Source organism: Electrophorus electricus, chromosome 17 (assembly GCF_041902795.1).
Source record: "Electrophorus electricus isolate QZ-2024a chromosome 17, ASM4190279v1, whole genome shotgun sequence".
Classification (NCBI taxonomy): Eukaryota; Metazoa; Chordata; class Actinopteri; order Gymnotiformes; family Gymnotidae; genus Electrophorus; species Electrophorus electricus.
In genome coordinates, this window is record NC_137513.1 from 4,711,563 (window position 1) to 4,735,947 (window position 24,385).

General features: G+C 45.0%; 3 protein-coding genes across 5 annotated transcripts; all 3 read right to left on the minus strand.

The window, feature by feature from the left end:
• Nucleotides 1–616: 616 nt before the first annotated feature.
• On the minus strand, nucleotides 617–9,067 carry trarg1a (trafficking regulator of GLUT4 (SLC2A4) 1a). Its single transcript, XM_026997725.3, has 3 exons — nucleotides 8,067–9,067; nucleotides 3,163–3,289; nucleotides 617–2,596 (listed from the first exon to the last, which is right to left on the minus strand). Exons 1-3 carry the CDS (start codon nucleotides 8,484–8,486, stop codon nucleotides 2,586–2,588), a joined length of 558 nt encoding a protein of 185 aa, XP_026853526.2. The 5' UTR covers nucleotides 8,487–9,067; the 3' UTR covers nucleotides 617–2,585.
• Nucleotides 9,068–15,168: 6,101 nt separating this feature from the next.
• Nucleotides 15,169–19,709, minus strand: aipl1 (aryl hydrocarbon receptor interacting protein-like 1). Of its 3 annotated transcripts, XM_026997729.3 has the most exons (6): nucleotides 19,478–19,709; nucleotides 18,525–18,704; nucleotides 17,532–17,720; nucleotides 17,024–17,200; nucleotides 16,622–16,763; nucleotides 15,169–16,248 (listed from the first exon to the last, which is right to left on the minus strand). In XM_026997729.3, the coding sequence occupies exons 1-6, from the start codon at nucleotides 19,571–19,573 to the stop codon at nucleotides 15,707–15,709; spliced, it is 1,326 nt and encodes a 441-aa protein (XP_026853530.3). In that variant the 5' UTR covers nucleotides 19,574–19,709; the 3' UTR covers nucleotides 15,169–15,706. The 3 variants fall into 3 exon arrangements, with proteins under 3 accessions (XP_026853530.3, XP_081556036.1, XP_081556035.1); XM_081699910.1 differs by lacking the exon at nucleotides 18,525–18,704; XM_081699909.1 differs by lacking the exon at nucleotides 17,024–17,200.
• Nucleotides 19,710–19,912: 203 nt separating this feature from the next.
• On the minus strand, nucleotides 19,913–24,385 carry LOC145651873 (uncharacterized). Its single transcript, XM_081700441.1, has 5 exons — nucleotides 24,187–24,385; nucleotides 22,915–23,230; nucleotides 22,565–22,656; nucleotides 21,756–21,869; nucleotides 19,913–21,151 (listed from the first exon to the last, which is right to left on the minus strand). The coding sequence occupies exons 1-5, from the start codon at nucleotides 24,383–24,385 to the stop codon at nucleotides 20,997–20,999; spliced, it is 876 nt and encodes a 291-aa protein (XP_081556567.1). The 3' UTR covers nucleotides 19,913–20,996.

Consider the following 24,385-nt stretch of genomic DNA (forward strand, 5'->3'; position numbering starts at 1 on the left):
TTCTATACAGGCCTAACTAATTTAATGTGCAGCATGTGTGGATCAAACTCAAGATTGTTTTATATACATTTTCCCTGAGGATTATGGTTATAAATTTCATTGTGATTTGACAGTGAACTGTTCAGTCCTGAATGCAATAAATGCTGTTAGTTTACTCCCTGCGTTATGCATAGGTTATGGCCTGTTTTCATCTTTCATTAAGCCAAAGACTTCATTACTAGTCACCTAGACGTGGGTTCAAATGTTCCTATTCTGCTATATCTTATTAAAACAATTCTGTTGTAATGCTGTGTGCTTATAAATAAATTATTAATAAACTTCACACTGATTAAAGCCTAACATTCTAAAAATGAGAATCTAGTGGAATTCAGTTGTCTGCGCATGTGTTAGTTTGGGTTGCCCTGTAGCCAGGAAGAAAGCTGTTCTGTGTGGATCAGACAGATAGGACTTTGTAAGTGAATTGCAAGTAGTCTTGAATATAGTCATGTGTGTGCATTTGAAAAGAGGCAAATGATGTAGCCTTTCAGATTTCTTTCTGCACCAACTGTCTTCTGTAGATTTGTAGTGGTACAGAATCTCCACCATAATGAACAAATGCAAGATCAATAACCAGATGTGTGTTGTGGACCATGCATGTTAACGTTTATTCCACACGTGCAGAAGTACACACTAAAAATATGAAATTAAAAAATGCGTATCCAAGGAAAACCAAGGTACCAAAAACAATGTAAAGAAAATTGGGTTTCTAGATAGCACTTTTGCATCTCCTCAGTATTGGCAACTGCACATTCCCGTGCAATAAGTATAGAATGTGTCAAACAAAATATATGCGACACAAGGAAGAAAGCTCTGCTTCTCCTGTTCTACGAATTAGCATCTTTACTTAACATTCATACACATTCAGGGCACAGCTAAAAGAACAGCATTCCAAAACCTGTCATTGCCTTTCGGATGTTTTGTAGGTGCTAGCAAGCTACCGTATAATGTTATAATAACGCTTCCAAGGCAGCGTGTCAAGGACAGAAGAAGTTGATCGCCCCATTTGTCAGCCATTTTATTGCGATATAAAGAAAATCTGGAATTTGGTGCTAAGAATCATCCAGTTCTCAAGCAGTATAAGTGCTTTGAAATGAGTGAACAGGGAGGTAAAATACTTGATTCAGAATTAATAGCGCTATTGACTAGATACCACTCAGCAAAGAGTTCTCAACACAGATCTGAATGGGAATGTCGTAGTTCATCGAAGATGCACGACTAGACCCTTGAGGGGTTTTTTTGGAACTGTTATTGTTTTGCTTTGACTCTAAAAAAAAAAAAAAAAAATCTTTGGCATTACTGATATTGTTAATAATAGATCATAAATGGGTGTTTTTCATGTCTCCAATTTAAAGACATCACAGAGAGGGAGTAAATACTTTCAAACGTGTCCTATAAATGCAACATCCCTTAAACAAAAGCCTCATTTGTAAAATGTTGTTTTCAAGTGACAATAGAAAACAGGTGTACTGTCTGCTTACAGCATGCCTAAATATTTCTTTAAATATACGGATATATAGCATATAAGTTAGGAGGCTGAAAGGGCGTAGCCTGGCATTCTGCACTAGTGGGGTCTGTGATTAGCACTCTAGTTTCAGATATTGTTCTGAAGTGGGGCTGTGGCTTAGGATGCTGCTGGCACTCTTCATGCCTCTAGACAGATGTCCATGCTTCAGCAGTTAGCGTAGACTGGGGAGGGGGCTCACATGCGCTTCACTACACTCAGACTGCTCCCAACGTCAAAACAAAGAGAAAAGTCCGACAGTGCTGGATACCCACTGCTTCCGCTATCCCGACCTGAAAAGCTACAGTGGTTATAATGGGAGGCGATGACATTAGGTTATTCAAAGTTAAGGAAGACATGCAGGTGGTCGTTTTTGTAAACAAAAGCTACAAAATAAATAGGTTGAACAAAAACCCGTCCCGTTTGGATTTGTTTCCATTCCCTCTGACACAGCCAGTGAGGCTACAAGGGAGCCTGTGCTGACAAGGCAACTGTCCATTGCGCCTTTCTTCCCGTTCATTTCCGTGGCCTTAGGTAAGCTTGGCATACAAATCTCCATATAAAATATACGTTAAGAGTTAAATTGCAAATATATCTGTGCATCTGTATACTTTTTTGAATACAAGACCTGGAGTAATATAAGGTTATGATGCAGTTCATAGTTCGAAGTCCTTGTCTCTGCATCCTGCTGAAGGTGGTTGTGGTGAAGCTTCCTCATCCTCTTTATAATCTTCAGTCAGTTCCTCAGAGGAACAGCAATTTCTTTCTTGAACACTAAGCCAATAGTCAATGTTCATTATTTTCAATTCATCAAGCACACGTTAAGGCAATGCATGCATGTCATTTCTCTGTAAATAGATCTTACTTTTCACTACACTCCTTTTAATTCTTTTTTTCTTTTGTGGTTTAATTTAGAAGAAGGAGTTTTTTTGTAATTACACTGGAAACCTTTTTTTTAATTGGTTTTTGGGGGTGAGGGGATTTGTTGTTGGTTTTTTTTTTGCTTCAGATGGTTATTTCTCTTCGGCTAGGCGTTTTCCATTCATTAGCCAGTTACTGTGAGAGAAAGCAGAAACAAACAAGCTGTGTCTCATCCAAATATCTGCTTTACAGAATGCATTGCAGTACAGTACTTTGCAAATGCGACGTGTTCTAACTATATCTACTAAACATGTCCGGAGGTGGGGTTCTAAGTTCTCAGCTATATGCTTAAATGAAAAGCTGGACGTGTTAAGTGTATTTGTGTTTTCGTCAATTACGTGTTATTGCTAATTTATTTTTAGTTTTTTTTTGTTTTGTTTTTTTTACTTTCATGTACTCTTGACAGCTGTACCCAGAATCCTGCGCTGGTGTTACATCTCTTACTTGCTTAAGCATAAACACCAGCAGTCTTACAGGAAGTGGTAAACTTCACTCTGAAGATTAGGGTGTACTCAGTGAGCATTAGATTATAGTCTCAAACTCAGCATTTATTCTTGATTAGAATCTTTGACAAGTTTGTTCTAATTGAGCCAATCTTTTAAAACTGGCAATAAGTAGTAAGCTAAGTTGGTTTTAGCCACAAGCAAGGTTCTAATTGAGGACAAACGACAAAATATGAAGTGTGTGAGCGTGCATCCTACCTGTCACGACTGTGTACACTGTTATCATGAGAAGGCCCAGGATGATGGAGACGATACTGAGCAGGCGAGCCAGACGACCCAGCCGTCTGGCCCCATCAATATCACCCTGCTGAAGGCTGTTTCTGGACTGAAAGAGACAGGCAGAGTCAGCGGTGGAAAACACTGTAAAATCCCAAGTCTCATACACAGCTCAGTGGAACTAGAACCAGCTGGATGGTTCTGTCTTACTACCAGATCTCACTAAATACTTTTTCTTCAAACTTGGGTCTGGGTTATTATTACAGAAGCTAAACAACATCGAACAAGAACCCTATAGCTGAATGTTATCCATGCACTATCGAGGGAATTGAAAGTATATGTCTTGGTAGAGTTGCACAAATTTTGACTGGCCTTGGTGTCTAGATGAAAGTATTGTTTCTACATTTGTCTCCAATAAATTGGAGACTCGTCACAGTAGTTAATTTATTCCCCTGCTTAAAATAACTACAGTAATGTGACACGGTGTGTTCTGCCATTCATCAGCTGCTCAATTCCACAGTTAAACTAGCAGGACCAGGGATGCAAGGAGACACTGATGGCTTGAATCGTGACAATAGTGAATGAAACCTGGACATGGACAGGGGATGTGTTCAGCTCAGAGTGGCCCTGAGACCTGCTTTAGTGATGCGGAAACATGTTGGGTTCCCTGATGACAATATATGCTCATTAACGAGGGCCCTACGCCACTATTTCCCATTAGTCCTTCACTGCACTCCTGGGGAAAGACCGTCCACTAGACTGCATTAAAGCAATCAATACCGAGCACCAGAATCTAAAGAAAATACCTCTGGCAGTGGCCAACCTCACCTAACAGTGCTGTTCCCATATGTGTTATCACGTCACCCATGAGCTGAACTGGAGGTGCTAAAGATGATGATGGTGGCGCTGTCCAGGGTGCTGAACAACCCTTGGCAATGTTGTGGGTACATGACATAGGAGCACTTAATTGCAGTGGGTTCCTGTTCTTAGGGGGGAAAAAATCTCACAAATCCTCTGAGTAATGCTTACAGATATGTTTTAGTGCTGATGCTAGCACACTAAAATTACTTTAAAATAATGCGCATTGACTTTTAAAATAAGCATTTAACCTTTTCAGTGTCATGAATTTTGTTTATTTCATATGCTCTGTACATGCCTGCCACTTATACTATATCACTGGAGTGCAGGTGTGCTAGCTTAGAGCAGAGGTCACTACAATAGAAGATAGAATTACTGTTCTATTACCCTGCTCTTGAGGAGAATACGGAGACCCCCCCCCCCAAACAGTGTCACATATTGTCTCAGAGGGAGGTTTGGTCGACTTGCTGGCCATAACAGTGTGCTACGCAGAGACTGCAGCACTGGAGCAGCTCTCTGGACCTGATTTCTTCCTTCCGCATCATTCTGCTTTATTACCAGTATTAAAACCAATAAAGTGCATTGTCATTACCCTGCAGTGGTTGGGAAAATGTGACATCCTCCCTGTTAAATCTTTCAGTGCAGTTCAGATACTGCAGAGCAGGTCTGAAATCTTAGAAGTAAACTGTGTGGCTGCAGCAGCCGAGAGTTATTGATTCCGATCGTCCAATCACAGTAAAAAAGCTGCCTCAGTGTTTTGAATCAATGGCACTTCTTTAAAAAAAAAAACCAGCGCATAGTAGAATTGCCATCTGCAGCCCAGGTATCTCACTCCCCACCCCTATCACACGGTTTAATATAATATAGCGGCAAGACAAAGTGGCCATTTTTGAACTGAGATGTTGCCAGGTTGTGTTCTTTGTGTGCTATTAAGGCTTCGGGGACTGCAGTGCTTCACATTACTGCTACTGTAAAGGCAGTGAGGAATTGTGCAGGCATCTAAGATGTGCTTCTGCTGTGTAAGGGGTGGTGGGGGGTGGGAACAGTGCCCATGGTGTGATAAATGGCCATATCGATTCCCCAGTTGGACGGCCAGCAATACTTTCCTTGGAATTCTTTGGTGTCCCATGGTACCTTTGTTTAATAACACACAATCATTTATGCATGTTATTTGACATATTTGATAAACACCCCCCCCCCCCACGCACACACACACATATATGTAGATACACACACACAGCCCCCCACCCCCACCCCCACCCCCTGCTCCTGCACACAGCCCCTCCCCCTTACTAGTGGCCAGCAGAGTCTGTGAGGTTGCGGGAGATCTGAGTGGTTTCTCACAGTGCTTGATCCATTAATAATGGAGGGAAGAGTCATGTGTGTGGAAGGAAGAGTGTTACATTCCGAGTAACATTGCACTGAAGCTTCGGAACCAAAACCCACCCACCCACTCACAATCCACATAGTAAAGGCTCCCTGGCCACCTGACACTGCACCCTATACTGTATATAAAGCCTTTGCTGTCGGATTGTGAGCAGATGTGCCAGAAACATGATCTCACTGACAGTAAGCATTCATAAAGTGATGCCTCGGTTAGTACAGCAAGAGTGAAGCAGATACTGTTTCAAAATGTGCGGCACGCGTCTGTGCGAGCTGCTCGATAGGCATTAGTGCTTCCTGAGCTTTTCGTCAGCTTTTACAGAAAAAGGCACTCTTGTGGGGTGGGGGGTTACGAATAGACACAAACGCGTGTTCTGTGCCGCAGCGCAGAGGCCCGTGTTCAGCTGCAAATATGTCGAGCGTGCAGTAACAGCCCCATTGTAGTGGCCCTCCCATTATGGCTGGAGTCTGCTTAGCCCAATAAAAGCCTATTACTTCCTTTGCCATCTCCACTCCCAGTAATGGACTCCCTCCTGCATCTGTGATCTGCAACTTCAAATCACATCTTACTCACCTCGGTTACCCGATGTGTTCTCTCCCCCCCCCCCCCCCCCCCCCACTGATCTTGAGAGTCTCTGACAGTGCACTAACCCACTGTACCTGGGTAATGGCCTGTCTGTTACAGACTGCTCTAGCTCCCTTTCTCCTTTTCTGTCTTTCTCTCACTCTCACTCCCTTGCTCTCTTTGTTATAGCTGAGAAGAACTGCACAGGTACATGTTGCACCTCAGCTCCTCCAGCATCTCCTCCAAGGCGAGAAGAGTTCAGTTATCAGCACGATGCCTGGATCGCAGGTGAAATTTGCTGTCTGCACAGAAGCTAAATTGCCTCATGGTCTACTGAGTTGGAAGAAATCTTTAGACGCTGTTCTAGCTCTTATTCCTCCGCCAGCCGTTGGAGGATGGCCCGGCCAATTTGAAGCCAGCTGTGCGGCGAACAGGTTCAGACACTGACTACGGTCAGTGGCACAGGCACATGTAACAGCACAGTCTCAGTCCTTATTGCATGTCTACATAAATAATCTTTGTGGACCTTCCCGTGTCTACTGCATCTGTCTGGTCATGGCCAGGTTCGCCAGGTGGTGGGCCTAAAAAGATCTGAGATTTCCTAAAGGCTAGCAAGCATCCTCCTCCTCCCCCCATTTTGAGCATGTGTCTTTGTTATTGTGTCATTGAAAACTGGAGCAAATTCTAATTTTACTAACACAGAGCAATGGGAGTTCCAATACACATATGATACTGCTGAAGAAGCAGAGGCTAAAATAAGCCGTCTGCACCTTGGCAGCGTGATGATTCCTCACTCTCCCTATGGAAAGGGTGGCAGCCACCAGTCCAAAGAGAGGGACTGATCACTGCTGTGCTGCAGATGAAAAAAAAACAACTGTATCATGACCCACTTTGCTGTAGTAACATTTTTCTCCACATCACAGTCTTTTAGGTGCTATCCCTATTTACCACATTTAAGAACAGCAAGAGTTGTTGTGTTTGGGAGTTGTTCTGGTTACCACAGCAATGGAAATAAGTGTTTTAATTCCAAATGTGGTGGACATTCTTCAGGAACGCACTAGCCTGTTGCCAGCTGCCTGGCCATATCGTTTCAGGAATGGGAGAGAGAGAGAGAGAGAGAGAGAGAGAGGGGTAATGGATTTGCTTGCCCTACAAAACAGTGTCTGGGGTAGATCCAGCTGTATTCAATACATTTCTTTCAGACTAACGGGAGTCTAATGACCACATCTGGGAATAAGTACTTCAGATAGTCATCATATTACCATGGAGGGAACCCTTATATCGACGGAACACCCTCGGTCCTATAATTTCTTATGAGACGATGGAGACCAATCAAGTCTTTGCGTGGAGCCACGCCCAATATGCGTACCCTGGCTCCCTCGCCTCTTCTCCAGGGGTGCACGAACAATTATGAGTTATGATTCCTTGTTAAAATTTTCATGAACAAATATACATAGTAGAGAAGTGGTCACCTTTGAAATGAAACATTTTGAAGATTTGATATAATCAGTTTATCATTTAGTTGGCTACTGCAATTTCTGCCGTATTTTTATGTTAAAATCTGCACATCTTGAAGAACATCGAGCCATTGCCGACGACGGAATACTGCTTTGTGGGCTATCTTGTTCCTTTCCAGAAGTAATTCTAGTATTCAATGAAATAGGACAAACTTTATAAACAGAGCTTTACGCACCAAATGTGCTACTTAAATGGTATCGCAAGTGGTTCTTTTTACGGCGCAGTTTCTGCCTTAAATGTGCGAGTCATCTGCGGCAGGTTTGTGTGGGTGGACGGTGTCTCTCCCGCCCGGCACTACGCCAGTCTATCGCGCAGATGTGCAGGGCTGGAAATCACTTCGGTTTGGTGCGCTGGACCGTGGGACGCGCCGGTGCAGTAGCGCCGATACACATAAGTAGAGGCGCATGGGTTCCGATTTTTTCCTTATTTCTCTTTAAAGGCGGAAAGCGGTTATTCCCTTACCTTGTAAATGCGGTGTCGTCCAAATTCTTATCACTCCCACCAAATATGAGAAAAGCACGAGCAGTCCCGTATGCAGCTTTTCATATAATCAGCTACTCACCATAACTGAATAGACCAGTGCGACGATGCTGACCGGCCACACCAGGCAAAAGCAGGATAGAATGACGAGTAAGAGATAGTCTTTAGGTTTGGGGTCCTCTTGAACGGCATTGCCGGTCGATGAAGTGCGACTTAAACTGACCCGGGACGGCGAGAGTTGGGCCGATCCGAGTTGCCCCGTCGATCCTGACCGTAGCGGTACGCCGTGACCGTTCTGGTCCCCGTCTGTGACTTTTTCACCTCCAACATTGACTGTGAAGGAACTGGACATCTTGATCCCAGTGCCGCCACCAGCGGGTTCGGTGATCGTGGCACTGAGAAGTTTTTCAGTCTCCTGGGACTCGGCTGGTTGCGCGCTGCCGCTTTCTCCCAGGTTGCCGCGTGCTCCCAGGTCAAATTCAGTATCTGTGTTTATTGCCATTCTTCAGATCCAAAGTGGGTATGTTTGAGAAACTCCCGTTTTGTATGAATTAGTCTATTTAAAAATGAGATGATAGTGCTAAACTCCCATTATTTGCAGTTAAAGGAATGTTATTTTAGTCGCTATCTCACCTATTTTGTCTAATTTCCAGCGAAACTAATCCTTCTAATAAAAAATGACTCCAAGCATCAACTCGATGCTCTAAAGGTGCTAAAATAACAAAGAATTAATTACACCCATTTGAAATGAGATGGGAAAGAAAACCGTCACTCTTCGATTTGGAGATGGTCATTCTTCATTCTTGGTCACGTTTAAAAATTTTGCCTCAGTTCCGCAGTTATATGCAATCCACCTGGTTCTCCCTTAGACCGTACACGCGCTCTCCCCATAGGACAAAAGCAGAGGAGCACAAATCACTCACTGAGTCGTCTGGCATTCGCCGTGTCTCTGCGACAGACTCCGAAGTAGGTTCAGAGCAACATCAAAAAAGTCACTTTTTTGCGTTTACAATTCCAAACACAGAGCAGAACTGCAGCGAGCCGTGCTTTGTTTTGTTTTTTTTCCTGCTGCACCAGAGTGCGTGCTTCACTTGGTCAGGAGCAGGCTCACACGGCGCAAGGTTCCTCCCATCAGCATCAGCGACCGTGTGACGGCGCGTCTCGAGCGTGAACGCTCCAAGCGGACTCCCTGCGTGCGCTTCACTCACGCCTCTCGCGTGCTCTCCTGGGACGCTGCGACATCACCGTGGAGCGGGATTTTCACTGAGGATTTCAGTGCACTGCTGCGTCCTGCGTGACATTGTAATGTTTGTCATTGACATATTAGCCTTATTGACTTGGACATTGGTCCTGATACTGGGAAAGTAACCTACTAAAACTGAGTACTGTGTTTGGGGGGCAGGGGGGTGGACTATAGGTTCTATTCAACAATCCAAAAAAAAAAAAAAAAAAAAAAAGGAAAATAGGGACAATTGCTGAAGTGACTAACAACTATAGCTGGCCATTAGAAATATCGCTGTCCTGTCGTTTTAGTAGATGCAAGTTAGCTGTATGATTTTAAAGACGTGATCTGCGTATAGCTCCTATGAATGCAGAATACCATAGGGAAATTGCCTGAAAGCTAAAAGATACTGATCTGTTTATGTGAATCAATCGTGACAACACACACTGTATTGAATTGTAATGCATGCATACATCACCAAACTACAGAGGTTTGCAGTACAGTAGAGTACAGTACCAAACAATAGTTTTGACACACCTGACAGAATGGGTTTTAATAGTAATAAAGGCATTTTAATCTAATCGATTATTCTTAAATTTGTTTCTAAAACAAATATAATTTGGAAAAGTTATCCTATATATGAATTCATTATATATTTTTGAATATATAATACTTATAGCCTATAAGTGAATAAACTGGGCTGAGCTCCAGTAAATAAACACAAAACATGCTGTATGATTGTACCAACTTGTTTTCTTTTCCAAGTTTATTTTGCATTAAAGGTTTTTTGTTTTTTTTGCATTTACACTAAAATCTTGGTCCATTTCAAAGGCTTTTGGAGGAGTTTCCCTTATCAGGAAGTTCTTTGCATGCATCCAGTACTGAGATTTCCCTGAATTTCCTGCTCTTGACTACAAAGATTCCCCTGAATTTCCTGCTCTTGACTACGAAGCCTTATAAACTCATTATCTGAATCAGCTCATTTGTACCAAGCACTAAACTGAGTATTGTTTTGGCTGCTCAGGATTGTGTGTGTGTGTGTGTGTGTTGGGGGGGGGGGGGGGGGGGTGTAGCTCTGGTTAAGGTGCTTCACTAGTAATCCGAAGGTTGCCACTTCCACCCACAGTGCTGCCAAGTTGCCAGTGTGGTGCCCCTTAACATGGACTGTCCATGCCCCTCTAATCTGATGATTCAGCAGTTTATGTCCTATTTGCAGAACTAACTGCCCTCTCTGATTTAATGTCGTACTTCATGGCATGAAAGATTTCCCTTCTATCAGTAGAACTTGACAGCCAGTAGCGTTTGGCTACTCTCCACCTGCTCTATCCCAGCCAGCTCTAGTTGCCATCATCCCTCTGACCTTCTCACACATGCACACCCTGCTTTCCCCTCCATTTTCCTCACCTCAACCCTACAAATATCTTTCCTGTTCCGCTAACCAATTCGAGCTTCACTGACTACAAATGCTCTCAAGGAAAGAACAGACTGGTCAGAAAGTGGGACCGAACAACAAATAAACTGAACAACACACTAAAGAACCTTACGATTCTGGGGGCTCGTCCGGGATTGTCAGCTGGAGGTCAGTAAAATGTCATTTCACGATGCATTGCCTTCCATCTCCTGACTGACGATCTATTAGTTTTCAGAATTGTTCGGGTTATTTCGTGGTGGAAAAAATTAATCTCCAAACCATAAATAGGATGCCTCAAGCATCCTAAGTTGGAGATCTTCTTTCAAACCATTTTTGTGGTGGGAAGTATTTGTCTGTCTCTGGACAGTGATCATCTTCCATCAGAAAGAAATCGTTTTACCCCCGAACCATAAATAGAAAGTCTCAAACATACTAGTTGGGAGAATTACTTTTGCAGTTTTCTTTTTGGCACAACCCAGCTTGTTCTCTTTGTTCTCTCACATGGGGGGGAAGTATTGCAAAATCCTAATCCCTGGGCACAGAATACCTTACCAAACCTAATCCCTGGACACAGAATATCTTACCAAACCTAATCCCTGGACACAGAATATCTTACCAAACCTAATCCCTGGACACAGAATATCTTACCAAACCTAATCCCTGGGCACAGAATACCTTACCAAACCTAATCCCTGGACACAGAATATTTTACCAAACCTAATCCCTGGGCACAGAATACCTTACCAAACCTAATCCCTGGGCACAGAATACCTTACCAAACCTAATCCCTGGGCACAGAATACCTTACCAAACCTAATCTCTGGACACAGAATATTTTACCAAACCTAATCCCTGGGCACAGAATACCTTACCAAACCTAATCCCTGGACACAGAATACCTTACCAAACCTAATCCCTGGGCACAGAATACTTTACCAAACCTAATCCCTGGACACAGAATACCTTACCAAACCTAATCTCTGGACACAGAATATTTTACCAAACCTAATCCCTGGACACAGAATATTTTACCAAACCTAATCCCTGGGCACAGAATACTTTACCAAACCTAATCCCTGGACACAGAATATTTTACCAAACCTAATCCCTGGACACAGAATATTTTACCAAACCTAATCCCTGGGCACAGAATACCTTACCAAACCTAATCCCTGGACACAGAATATCTTACCAAACCTAATCCCTGGGCACAGAATACCTTACCAAACCTAATCCCTGGGCACAGAATACCTTACCAAACCTAATCCCTGGGCACAGAATACCTTACCAAACCTAATCTCTGGACACAGAATACCTTACCAAACCTAATCTCTGGACACAGAATACCTTACCAAACCTAATCTCTGGACATAGAATATTTTACCAAACCTAATCCCTGGGCACAGAATACCTTACCAAACCTAATCCCTGGGCACAGAATACCTTACCAAACCTAATCCCTGGGCACAGAATACTTTACCAAACCTAATCCCTGGACACAGAATACCTTACCAAACCTAATCCCTGGACACAGAATATTTTACCAAACCTAATCCCTGGACACAGAATATTTTACCAAACCTAATCCCTGGGCACAGAATACCTTACCAAACCTAATCCCTGGACACAGAATATCTTACCAAACCTAATCCCTGGGCACAGAATACCTTACCAAACCTAATCCCTGGGCACAGAATACCTTACCAAACCTAATCCCTGGGCACAGAATACCTTACCAAACCTAATCTCTGGACACAGAATACCTTACCAAACCTAATCTCTGGACACAGAATATCTTACCAAACCTAATCCCTGGGCACAGAATACCTTACCAAACCTAATCCCTGGACACAGAATACCTTACCAAACCTAATCCCTGGGCACAGAATACTTTACCAAACCTAATCCCTGGGCACAGAATACCTTACCAAAGGACACCTGTGGTTGGCTGCAACACGTGTCCTAGGGGGATTATGAGTATATGCAATCAGCATTAGCAATTTAGTCTAAGATGAAAATAGAATGGGATAAATTCACAAAACCAAAGAAAATAAATGAACAGAAACAAAACCATAATGCAGTGACTATGTCCGCATTAAACACACCCCATGTTTCTTCGATGCTCTCAGAAACCCCAAGACATTCGTATTCAAAACGGCCCATGCTAGACAAAATAAAGAAAGTTTTTTGGGTGACACCGGTATTTATTATTATTATTTTGGTATATTTTCAGCATAGATTTGTGATATTTCTGAACTGATGTTTTAATCTATTATGATGACTGTAGCACAGGCAAATTTCTCACTGACCGCTGAATCATGTAATGACCTGTTTGCGGTTCTGCCTACGGTGTTGTGATTCTGCACCAACGGCAGTCAGTTCAGCACTCTCTGTGGGCAGAGCACAGGGAACGAGTGCGTCTGACCTCATGCAAAACATAGAGGACCCAGCTGCACACTCCCACTACCATGCCACGTAGGCTATAACCCACCCTCGCCTGAAAAGGAGGCTGGCCTTGCCGTCAACATCAATTCTCTCTTGTCACTAGGGGTTCTGATGCCCATTGTGTCCCCCATTAATACCCCCAATCAATCCAGTTCACAAACCGGGGAGAAGGGGCAGCAGTCAAGATTTGAGGAAAGTCAATAACTTAGTTATTCCTCACCCTCCAATTGTTCCAAATGTCTCTAGTATTTTCAACAGCAATCCAGCCACACACACACTTCACCTTGGTTGATCTGTGCTCTGCTTTCTTCAGTAACACAGGCCACTTTCATATTTACATTTAGAAACAAACAAATAACTTGTACTAGGTTGGCCCAAGCTTTTGTTGACTCACCGACTGGCTTTGCTGCCGCTGTTTGTGACTTGCTATCGTGTGGACATTACCAGAACCTTTAAGCCCCCCTCATCAAAGAAAGGTAGGATGGGTTCTTTGGACTTGGCGTCCTGACTGCTTTTACTATAATAAGACCCTACGCTCTGTATGCAGAAATGACTCCCCTGATCGGATTGAACGGACAACCAAGCTGATGTCAGCTTTCACTTCCCTGAAGTCATCTCTCCACTCTGCTCCTGCATTAGACTTGCCTGACTACGTCCTTCCCTTCCACGTCTACGAGCATGACGGGGTCACAGCATAGGTGCAGGAACAAGAGCACGGTGGAGGTTACAGGCCTGTGGCGTACCCGTCAACAGCCTTAGATATTGTGGCACAAGCTTTTTCTCCGTGCTTATGTGCTGTGGCTGCTGCTGCTGCTTTGGTGCTTTCACATAACTGGACACTGCATCCTGGTCATCAGGTCACCACGGTGTTAAGTACATCTGCCACACAACCTGTAACAGCTCAGCGGAGTTGTGGGTATGACAGCATTTTGACGTGCACTAGTAACTTGACTATTAAACCCTTTTCTCTGCAGGATTCTCCAGCTGCACCAAATACCGTCCCTCTAAAATTCAGCACAGACGCAGGAGAAGCACAGCTGGCCCTCGACAGTCCTCACGCAGTCATGCTGCAGGCATGATGTTGCGCCGGATTGAGTGATGGCGTGTGTCTTTGTGGCTATGCTGTGTGCACATAGCCAAATGTACTTCTCAACGCTCACTCTCTCCCTACTCCTGGTTGCTTGGATTCGTTCGCGTACACAAGGATAACGTTCAAGGACAATCCTGTCACTATTTACACAGATAATCAATATGCGTTCGGTGCGCCCCCGGACTTCGGACAATCTGGTCACGGAGAAGGTTTAAGGCGGCAAGACCATGTCATGTGTCACTCTCATTGCAAGCTTACTGCAGGCATGTACGCTTCCCAATCATTTAGCAATTGTCAAGGAAAAGGGACATGACACCCCAACTGTGAGCGACGAAGCAGCGGGTAACAATCTAGCTGATTCAGCAGTGAAGCGTGCTGCTGTAGAGTGCTCAGTCTGTCCTTATCTGTCTGAGAATAGCTGCATGTACTCACTGTTTTTGCATGAGCTCAGTGAGACTTTCAGTGACCTTGTTGTGCTACAATCGTCTGCATCAGGGGAAGATAAGGCACTTTGGGACTCACAGCATTGTAACAAGGGCACAAACGAGTTGATCAGATGTCCACAAGGCTGGCTTGCTCTGCCTAAATCCTCGCTCCCTTTTCTTGCAAACCATTTTCATAGGGTGTCCTCATGTTGCACAGGGTGGATGGATTTCTGTAATACTGTCATATGAAAATGCATGAATTGTGGGTCTAAGAATTTTGTCAAAGGAAATCTTTCTGAGATATGGAATACCAACTTCAATAACCAAGGCCTTTACTTCAAAGCTCAGCAGTTATTGACTGGAAGTTCCACATTCCTTATCACCCACAATCCTCAGGTACTGCACAGTGCAGTAATTGCACACTAAAGTACAGACCGAGCAAAGCGGCTCAAGAAATGGGAAAGAAACGGGTCGACTTGTTGCCCGCTGTCCTCGGTGAAACACACACGACTCCCCGCGCAACCACAAAAATGTCCCCATTTTGATTGGTTTCCCAGCCCATAGGTGAAGGACTAGCATAGAACATGAGTCTCCAACTGAAGAGTTTAATAAAAAAAAGCAAAAAAAGAACATAACCACACACAAGACTAAAGACTAAAGACAGCCAAAATAAAACAGCGGCAAATAAGACTCGACCGGCGCCACGTGAGGAGGGTGTGGCACGGAACCAAAACATACAATGCGTGCATTCAACACATAAAACACATAAAGAACAGCAGGCCTTGTGGACGCCATCACCACGAGATGGCAGCTGCAGGTGGGAGCGGCACGGAAACGAAGTGGAAGTGTGTTATGACTGCATGGAACAGATCAGTAAGCTGCTTGTTGCCAACATTGTTACAGACAAACTTCCATTTGCAAATATACTATTATTATTATTATGTCCTTTATTAAAGCCTCATGATTTTAAGAAAGATATGTAGTTCAGGTAGGCAGGTGGAATTCGGATGTTTATTTCTACTCTAGACATTGTACTGAAATTTAATTTTAATGAGTATATCAGTAAATAACATTAAATACATAGATGAATGGATATTTGTCCACATTAAACGCTCTGTTGGGGGTGAATTCAAGGGTCTTCCACATCACTGTCTGGAGACTCTGGTTCAGATGTTATCAGTTGTGGTCTTGTTTCTTCCTCATTTTTTTGGGCCTGAATTGTTTGTTCCGAGGTCACAGGCGTTGGAGTTTTTTGCGTTGGAATTTCTCGTTCAGTAGTTTCTTCCGGCGGAGATGCTTGCTCTGGATTTTCTCGTTCTAGAATTTCTTGCGCTTGAGGTTCTTCCTCTGGACTTTGCTGCTGAGCTTCTTGTTCTGGATCTTCTAGATCGGCAGGTGCTTGTTCTAGACTTTCTTCTGCCTTCATATTTCCCGCCATGGTCTGCTCAGGGGTCTTCGGCGCACTTGCGGTTGTGAACATGCCTTTATATTTCAGTCTGTCCTCCTCTTTCTTCTCATCCATTCTCATGGCGAGAACCGCCAGGTCCTTCTTGACGATCTTCTTCATGCCTGGGTCCAGGTCCAGCACCCGGTGAAAGTCAGCTCTGGCTTCCGCCTCGTTCCACACCTCCATGTGGGCTTTCCCCCGCAGGTAGAAACCCTTCATCAGTCCTACACAGCATTAACCATTTTATACCGGAGTGCTTAGTATGCCATTCTGAAAACACCCAGAGTGTCACTGTTACTCCACACGATGCCTCAGCCAAAATTACTGTGATCAGCCATCAAAATTAGTAAAGAGTGTACATTTGTATGCTTTTGTACACTTCATTTCATTTCAGGGCAGTGGTTAAAGTGCTTGACTTGTAATGGGAAGGTTGCTGGTTCAAACCCCACCACTGCCAAGTTGCCACTGCTGGGCCCCTGAGCAAGACCCTTAACCTTCAATTGCTCAAGTTGTACTCACTCATAATTGTAAGTCGCTTTGGATAAAAGTGTCAGATAAATGTATAGTTTGATATTATAGGCTGGGAATAAAATTCACCAGGATGCTGGTTAACGATGTCAGATGTGTGCTCGATGACCTCATAGTATTCGGCCATGCGCAGCAGACACTGGCAGTAGTTCAGCGTGAGAGTGTTGGCCATTTTCTCAAGCTTCAGCCATGGGGCCTCCCAGGCCTTTTCCTGCGAGAAGACACACACGTACACACACAAGCAGATACATACAAAAATACATCTGAATGCACGGCTGGAGTCAATAAACTGTGCCAGTGTCTTCTGGAGAGAATTTAGTTTGAAAACAACATATCCACAAGTGCTGAAAGTGCATATTGTATTCCATGGCTATTACTACAAACTGATCTGAACTTGACTGCTAGACATAAAGGTTTTTAAGAGCACTCATCACCTTTCTTCCAGTTATGTCCAGTTACCGGCTGGTTTACCTTTGACTGCACATTCTTGATGCAAAAGATGGCTTCCTTGTACTTCAGGGTGGCCTCCTCAAAGCGTCCCTGTTTGTAGAGCTTGTTGCCCTGGTCGTGGCGTACAGGAACAGCTTTCAGCCTCTCCTCATCACTCAGAGCCCACGATTCCCTCTCATACTCACTCGGCTGCTGCACCTGAACGCCGCACGCAGTCAGGCGCGTTAAACAAACCTCACGTTCGAGCAGTCTCGGGGGAGCCCGAGACGCCTGGTGTGTGCGCTCTCAGTGGATCTTGCTCTTGGGGACTGAAAACAATTCCATAGCTCGACCTAGTGGCCGTTCGTGGGAAGTTTCACCGTTGTTATTACTGGGATATTCTTTAGCTTTTTTTTTTTTCCTTAGCACACCACTTCCTTCTACTTTTATTATAGTGTGTGTGTGTGTGTGTGTGTATGTGTATTTTTACGCATGACTGCGCATGTGACAGATTGTACTGGAGGGAAATGAGTCACACGCGCCCTCTAACCTTCAGTAGCTCCAGCAGAAAAATGAGTGGCTGGGGTTCCTTCTGGAGCTCGTCCAGGTCTTCGTAGCCAAGACTGTGGTAGGCGAACATGTTGGCCATGCCGCACGCGTGTACGTGCCAGTCTACTGGGTCTTTGCCCTCAGCAATGCGTCGCAGACTCTTTGCAACCATGGGGTACAGGCCAGTGTGCTGGGCAGCGACAGAAACAGCCCACCTTTACACAGGCAACGCTAAAGACACGAGCGGGTACAAACCCGTGCAACAGTGAAACAGTACAGTCAGACAAAAGCTGCACTCAGAGTTCACTATTCTCGGGCGAACTGAGATACTGGTATGGTTCGCACTGGTAGTGTTGCTAGGATATTTTGGAACTGAGAGTGAAAAAAGGAGATGTGATGGACTCCCTGTTGCTAGGGGAGGTAATGTGCCTCAGGACGTGCAGGTCAGGTGTACAGGAGTACATAACAATTGTTACATGGAGGTGGAGCAGGTTCTTTAATCCACCTTTAAGTCACTCAAGTTGTCAGTCTGGGTAACCCTCAGACGGCCCCCACCGGTGTTGAATAACGCTGACATTAGCTGATTAGACCTGCGTCCTGGCTCATGCGTAAGGAAAGCTGATTGAAATGGTAGCTGTCCTCTGTTGCCATAGCACCTGCACTGAAGCTGCACAAATGTTAGTGCGTTTCCTTTTTGGCTTTAATTCAGTGCAGAGAGATCAGCACCATAAGGAACTCATACATGAACAGAATCGCCATGCCCCTGTTGGCACACAATGAACATGATGACAAATCTGTTTGTGCAGAGACTTTGGCCCTGGAACTGGTTTTTGGGGAGGCTAGAGTTAGTCAGCTGGTATTTTGTGTTTGCCAAAGGTGGGCCTAGTGTTACTGGTAAAGCCCACCTGGCACCTGCAGAATCAATGTGATCGCAGTTACACAGTGCTGTTCGCTTAGACCTCACCAGTGCTACTTCACAGCTGAGGATACTCACGATGACATCGCACCAGAACTCAGCCACCTCTCCTACACGCATGGATCTGAGTAGCGTTTCCCAAACGTCCAGCTTGAACATGTTCCCGATCACCAGCTCCATGGGCATGCCCACCTTTCGGCTGTCATCCAGTGCTGTGCGGTCGTCGTTGCACAGCATGGTCCGGAAGTGGAATGTTACCTGTGTGCCACAGGGGAAGGATACAAGCGGGCACCTGGCGCAGTGGGCACCTGGCACCTGGCGCAGTGGGCACCTGGCACCTGGTGCAGTGGGCACCTGGTACCTGGTGCAGTGGGCACCTGGCACCTGGCGCAGTGCTTGTCAGTCGATATCTTGCTTGCAGGTCATTACAATTTGGAAACCGCTGGCAGTGTAAGATGAGTGAGATGCTTTAAGCTGGGGTATGAGAGCCTCTCAGTGTATCAGTGCAGGTCACCTTATTCTAACACACAGGTCACGAAGGGCTTGCTAATAAGATGGCTGAGTTAAAAACAGAGGTGTTAAATCAGGCCACTTAGCAAACTGCGCAGGACTGTGGCTTACGAGGACTGGAGTCTGATATTCCACATGCATCACAGGTTTGTGTTGCACAGGAAAAAATAGTAGTTAAATTAGTCTGATGTACAGTCATCTATTTAACAGTGCTAATTTTACCATGCAGAATAAATTTGATTTGATCAGTTCATTTGTTGTCACATTTAAGAGTTAAATTTATATATTTTCTCTGAGCTAAGAGCTGAATGAAAACATGATCATTAGTTAAGATTATGTAGGTAGTACATTCTTCCTGCAGGGTTCATTCAAAGAGATCAGTACATCCGATGCAACAAAATTCTATAAACAGTTGGATGTCTGTGACAATATATAAATATGCTCTGTGGCAATATATGGATTCCATGGAAATAAGAGCATGACAGAATTGCCTGTATACCCGTCCGAAAGCGAAGCCATACCTTCGATCCTGTGATGAATTTGGGAATGTCGTTTGTTCCTCCGTACAAGATAGTTTTTTTGATCCCTTCTGTGCCATGCAGCAAACTGTTCTCCATGTCAGCTCTTAATATGTATGTGTTTGCACACGTGTGGCTGAATGTGTCTGGATAAGTACGTCGGTAGACCCAGCAGGCAGCGTCGATGTGCCGCTGATGGTTACTGCTCACGTCTTATAAAACAGGGATGACAGGATTAAAGCAGACAGCCCCGTCCTTGTCATCAAAACAAGGGATTTCCTCAGCACCATTAACCCCCATCTGCGTCAACCCAAAAACGTCCGCAGCGTGTCTGAACGCGCCGCCCCACACCAAGCGCTCGCGCGCGTCCCCTCCGTCGTTAATTGCCTCGAGCAGAGACGCCGCACAAGGGCGCGCGCGTGCACTCATCGACCCCGCCGCGCACATGTGGCCGACAGCTGCAGAGCGTGCCGGGCCTGCGCAGCTCCCGCTGAGAAAAGCGCTCCAAACAACACATCTGCTTTACGGTTCCCCAGTATCGTCTCCGGATCACAAAGAAGGGCCGCGGCAATTAGATCCGTGCAGTTATACTGGTTGGGCTTTGACGCTGCGTACAAGCCAGCAATTGAACTGATCTTTTTCAGAGATATTATTAGAACAATACATTTTGAACAGGGAAAAAAGACGCAGCAGTGTGTGGAGGGAACAAAGAAGGATCCTTCCTTTGAAAGAAGGTCTACAACGCTTACTAAGTTTACAAAGTACACTAAAAATTCCTGAAATCATGTGGCCATTGGGATTGCACAACCGTTCCCAGTGAGAACAATGAGGACTTGGATCTGGGCCAACCAGAAATTTGCTGCAGCGTTGATCGCCCTCTGGTGGCAGTTATTTGAAACTGCTATTATCACTACCCCAGTTTGTAATTTGCCCAGTTTCATACACAAATAAGACATTTAAAGAGGATTAAGCAGTGTAAATGTACACAGGACACACTAGACTCCATTTTGACTCATGAGCTACCTAGATTGATGTGACAGAGCTCTGCCTTTTAAATGGCTTTTTACTTCCCTAATTATTTTTGTCCTATTCTAATATTCTATTCAATCTCCTTTCCTTTCCATGTCTTTTATGCAGAGGATGAACCTAAGACCTATTATGAGACACTTTCTGTAGTTGTACATATGAGATCAAAGTTGCTGGTCTACTTTCAAAAGACACTTCAAAAGCCAACTTTTTTCATCATCAGAATGTTGCCATGGGTAGCAATAAAAAAGCATATTTGGTACCACTTGTTTGACAAAATGTCTAATATGCCTGCTATATTTCAATAATGTAACCCACACTGTACCAACACAGGACAAATGAATTGCTCTATTCATTCTGGGCTGAGGGATTCACATGTAGTAACACTTCAGTCCTCGAGCTAGTGCTTAAAAGAACATTTAATCATCAGGAACATTAAGAGATTCTGCTTAAACGTCAGGCATGGTATTACAGTACGAACGTCAAACACACTTCCCTACCCATCCAGGGAGATATTTAATGGCCTGAATGATCTGGCGAAGGCGCTGCCAGCTCCAGGAACGGAGCCTTTATATAGAGAGCAGCTGCGGTAGAACGGCCGTGAGCGGGTCCGTGTCCGTGTCTGGGTCCTGGGCCAGAGCGACACGCCACCTGTGATACACGCAAAAGGATGCAAACCATCCTGTAAGTCAGCTCTGGTGTCAGAGTGACTCATGGAGACTGCGTCAGCATGCCCACGTCAGCGGATCCGCGTGCCTCTGAGCGTGTGTGTGTGTGTGTGTGCGTGTGCATGCAGTTTGTGCATGTATTTATCAGACAGGGAGCACATTTTCGAGGAACATCCTTCACATGATGTCACGGAACTCTGACTAATAATAATAATGCCTCGCGGTGTGTTTGCGGAACGTGATAGTTGCTAGGCTTTCCAGTCACGGCTGGGCTTGAGCACAGCAAAGCTCTCTCATTCATAAAGTAATGAAGCTACACCCCAGGAACACACAGGTGCTACAGAGACGTGGTGTTGGAAACTGAGCTGAGGTGACATGTTCCTGTGGTGCACGAAGGTATCTGTGTGTGAGAGTATGAGAGAGAGAGAGAACCCACACTCATGGTGTCCATTTCCAAACTGTTCTGCTCATTGGCATGTATGTAGTGTGCCGCTATACACACTAACGTGTTTCGTGATAGAACACAAGAAATTACATCTCGTTCCAGTGTACACAAACTCTATGGGGGAATACCAAGAAAACCTGACCTGACTTGAATTTGTCGTGTGTTGTCCAAATGTGTGCCTCTGTACTGTCCCAACACTGCAAGGCGGTGCAGGTCAGGCAGGGACCTGGGCCATCCTGCCGGGAGCTGCTCCTCCCTGCAGTCACACAGCAGGACACGGGTGCTCATCCATGCCCCGTCTGCCTGGGCAGCCCTGGCGCTACAGACAAGGCTTTCAACCAATCACAGTGGAGCTGGACACACCCATCCCCTCCCACCCCACCTATCCAGAGCACGGCCAGCCTGCTGTACGCAGCCCGCTTGCCACAGGCTACACACACGCGGAATGGTTGTGTTGTGTTGTGTTGTGTTGTGTTGTGTTGTGTTGTGTTGTGTTGTGTTGTGTTGTGTTGTGTTGTGTTGTGTTGTGTTGTGTTGTGTTGTGTTGTGTTGTGTTGTGTTGTGTTGTGTTGTGTTGATCTGACGGTAGATAAAGTGTGCAGTGTTTTAGATCAATTGTGCCATCTGCATAGAGGTCTACATGGTCTGAACCTGTGACTGTGCACTGATGTGATTCACTTCCAGCTAAATCTAGATGTTTCTTTCTATCTAGATGATGTAAGTTGTTTTTCTGAACAAATTATTTTATGCATTATAATATCTATAATACTAATGATGACGATGATGGTGGTGCCTTATTGTGAATTACTATTATTATTATTATTATTATTATTTGCACATTGGGGCATTTTTCTGATCTTTTCTATTTCAAACTTTCCCCAGCAGTCCGGCCCATTGGTAACAGTCTCTATTAGCCTGGCAGGGCATTTGAGAAATTATGATTATTATTACAGATTGAGCAAGCAGCCTGCAGTGCTGAGTACTCGCTGTCCTTCCAGGAAACCGGCAGCATGTCGAAGAGCTTTAACGCAGTTGTTTCAGCCCTGCAAAATGGTCAGAAAAACCCAAGTAAAGCACATGAGGATTCTGAAGTTTTTGAAGGTTCCAGGACCAGGGCGGGGCAGGGCGGGGCAGCAACATAGCAGACAGACAATCTACCACATAAACTACAAGCGCCTCCGAGTATGGCTTCTGACACAGGATCAGTCATGATCCTAAAAGATTATGTGGTGTGTGGTGAGAACTGACTTCAGACCAGCTCTCTCCCTCTCAGGGGTTACCCTTAGAGACTTAATACTCACAGCCCCAGAGCTTCCGGGTCATCTGGAGGAGACGCTGGTTCAGGGCAGATGTCTCCAGCCCGGCCTTCCTCGAGTGCACGGGACCTGCAGCTGAACGCACGGGAGCGCAGTGAGCAACAAAAACTGGATGAGCTGAAAGACGACCGAAAGCACCAGCAGGCAGAGAGCTTGACAAACAGAACCCCTGTCAAACAGCCCAGTGGTGTGCCACAAGGTGCATAGCCAGGAGATCGAAGCCCTTTGCCATCAGCAAGGAACAGAGCGTTTGGAACAGGCTGCACGGGTGACCTTCGGCCACAGATCTCCCTGCAGGAGCCTCATGTTCCGCCTCTCCCCTGACCTTTAGTTACGTACCAGTCCACATAGCAAGCAGTACAAAGGGCATATGCGCACTCACTCTCTCTCTCTCTCTCTCTCTCACACACACACACACACACAGTCACATGCACACAGATAAATACACATGCACATTCACACACCTACACAGACACACACAAAGACATATGCACATTTGCACACAAACAAAGACTCACACACAGACAAATACACATACACACACAAATACTAAAACAAATGTACACACACAGGCACACACATACATGCGCCTGCTGACACAGCCACAATCACACAGTCATATGGTCCAGGCTATTGTATAAGGTCCGTCACCCAGGGAGACAGTCCAGGTCAGAGTACTGATCACTGTTTAACCTCTCTGGAACTTCAGCCTGTAAGAGAAAACTGAAGACACCTCCAGGATCTTAGCACTGAGTCTGGCAAACAACAAGAACAACATCAACAACAACAAATATAAAGCCTGCCATTACTTTGCACAAAGCCACGATGAGAGACTGATGTAGACACACAGCCCATTTCGCACACGGAGCCCTCCCACCCCATACACTTCAGATGGAACTTGTCTGCCAAGAATTCTTAACTAGCTGCAGTGACTGGCTTATTTACAAAATGTCACCAGTCGTGTGTTAGGGCGTAGACAATGGGAGGGAGGCATCAGAAAAACAAAAAAAATACCTGTACACTGAATAAAAAATACGATAAACCGAAAACAAATAATTTATACAAAATAAACCTAAATGAGGAAACATACTCAGCTCAAGTTTAAAACGGGGGGAAAATACCTTGTAACTACTTATAAGCGAAAATATTTGTGCTAATTAGACATTGTAATCCAGCACGTACTACTTTCAGTTTCAGCAGGGCAGAGATTGCTCATTTTGTCTATGCAATGTCTGTGCAACGATGCAGTCCCGCTGCCTGAGCCCTGGCAATCGTCGGCCAGCAAGCAAATCCCATCTCCAGCCCCAGAGGAGGCGTCGCTTGCACTCGACAGCCAGCCGCTGGAGCCAAAGCAAGGACGCTGGATGGGCGATCTGGCCCCGAAACCCTCCGAGGGCAGCACGGCGCTGACGTGGAAGGACAAGGTGGGGAGGTGGCCTCCAGAGCAAAGCCACAT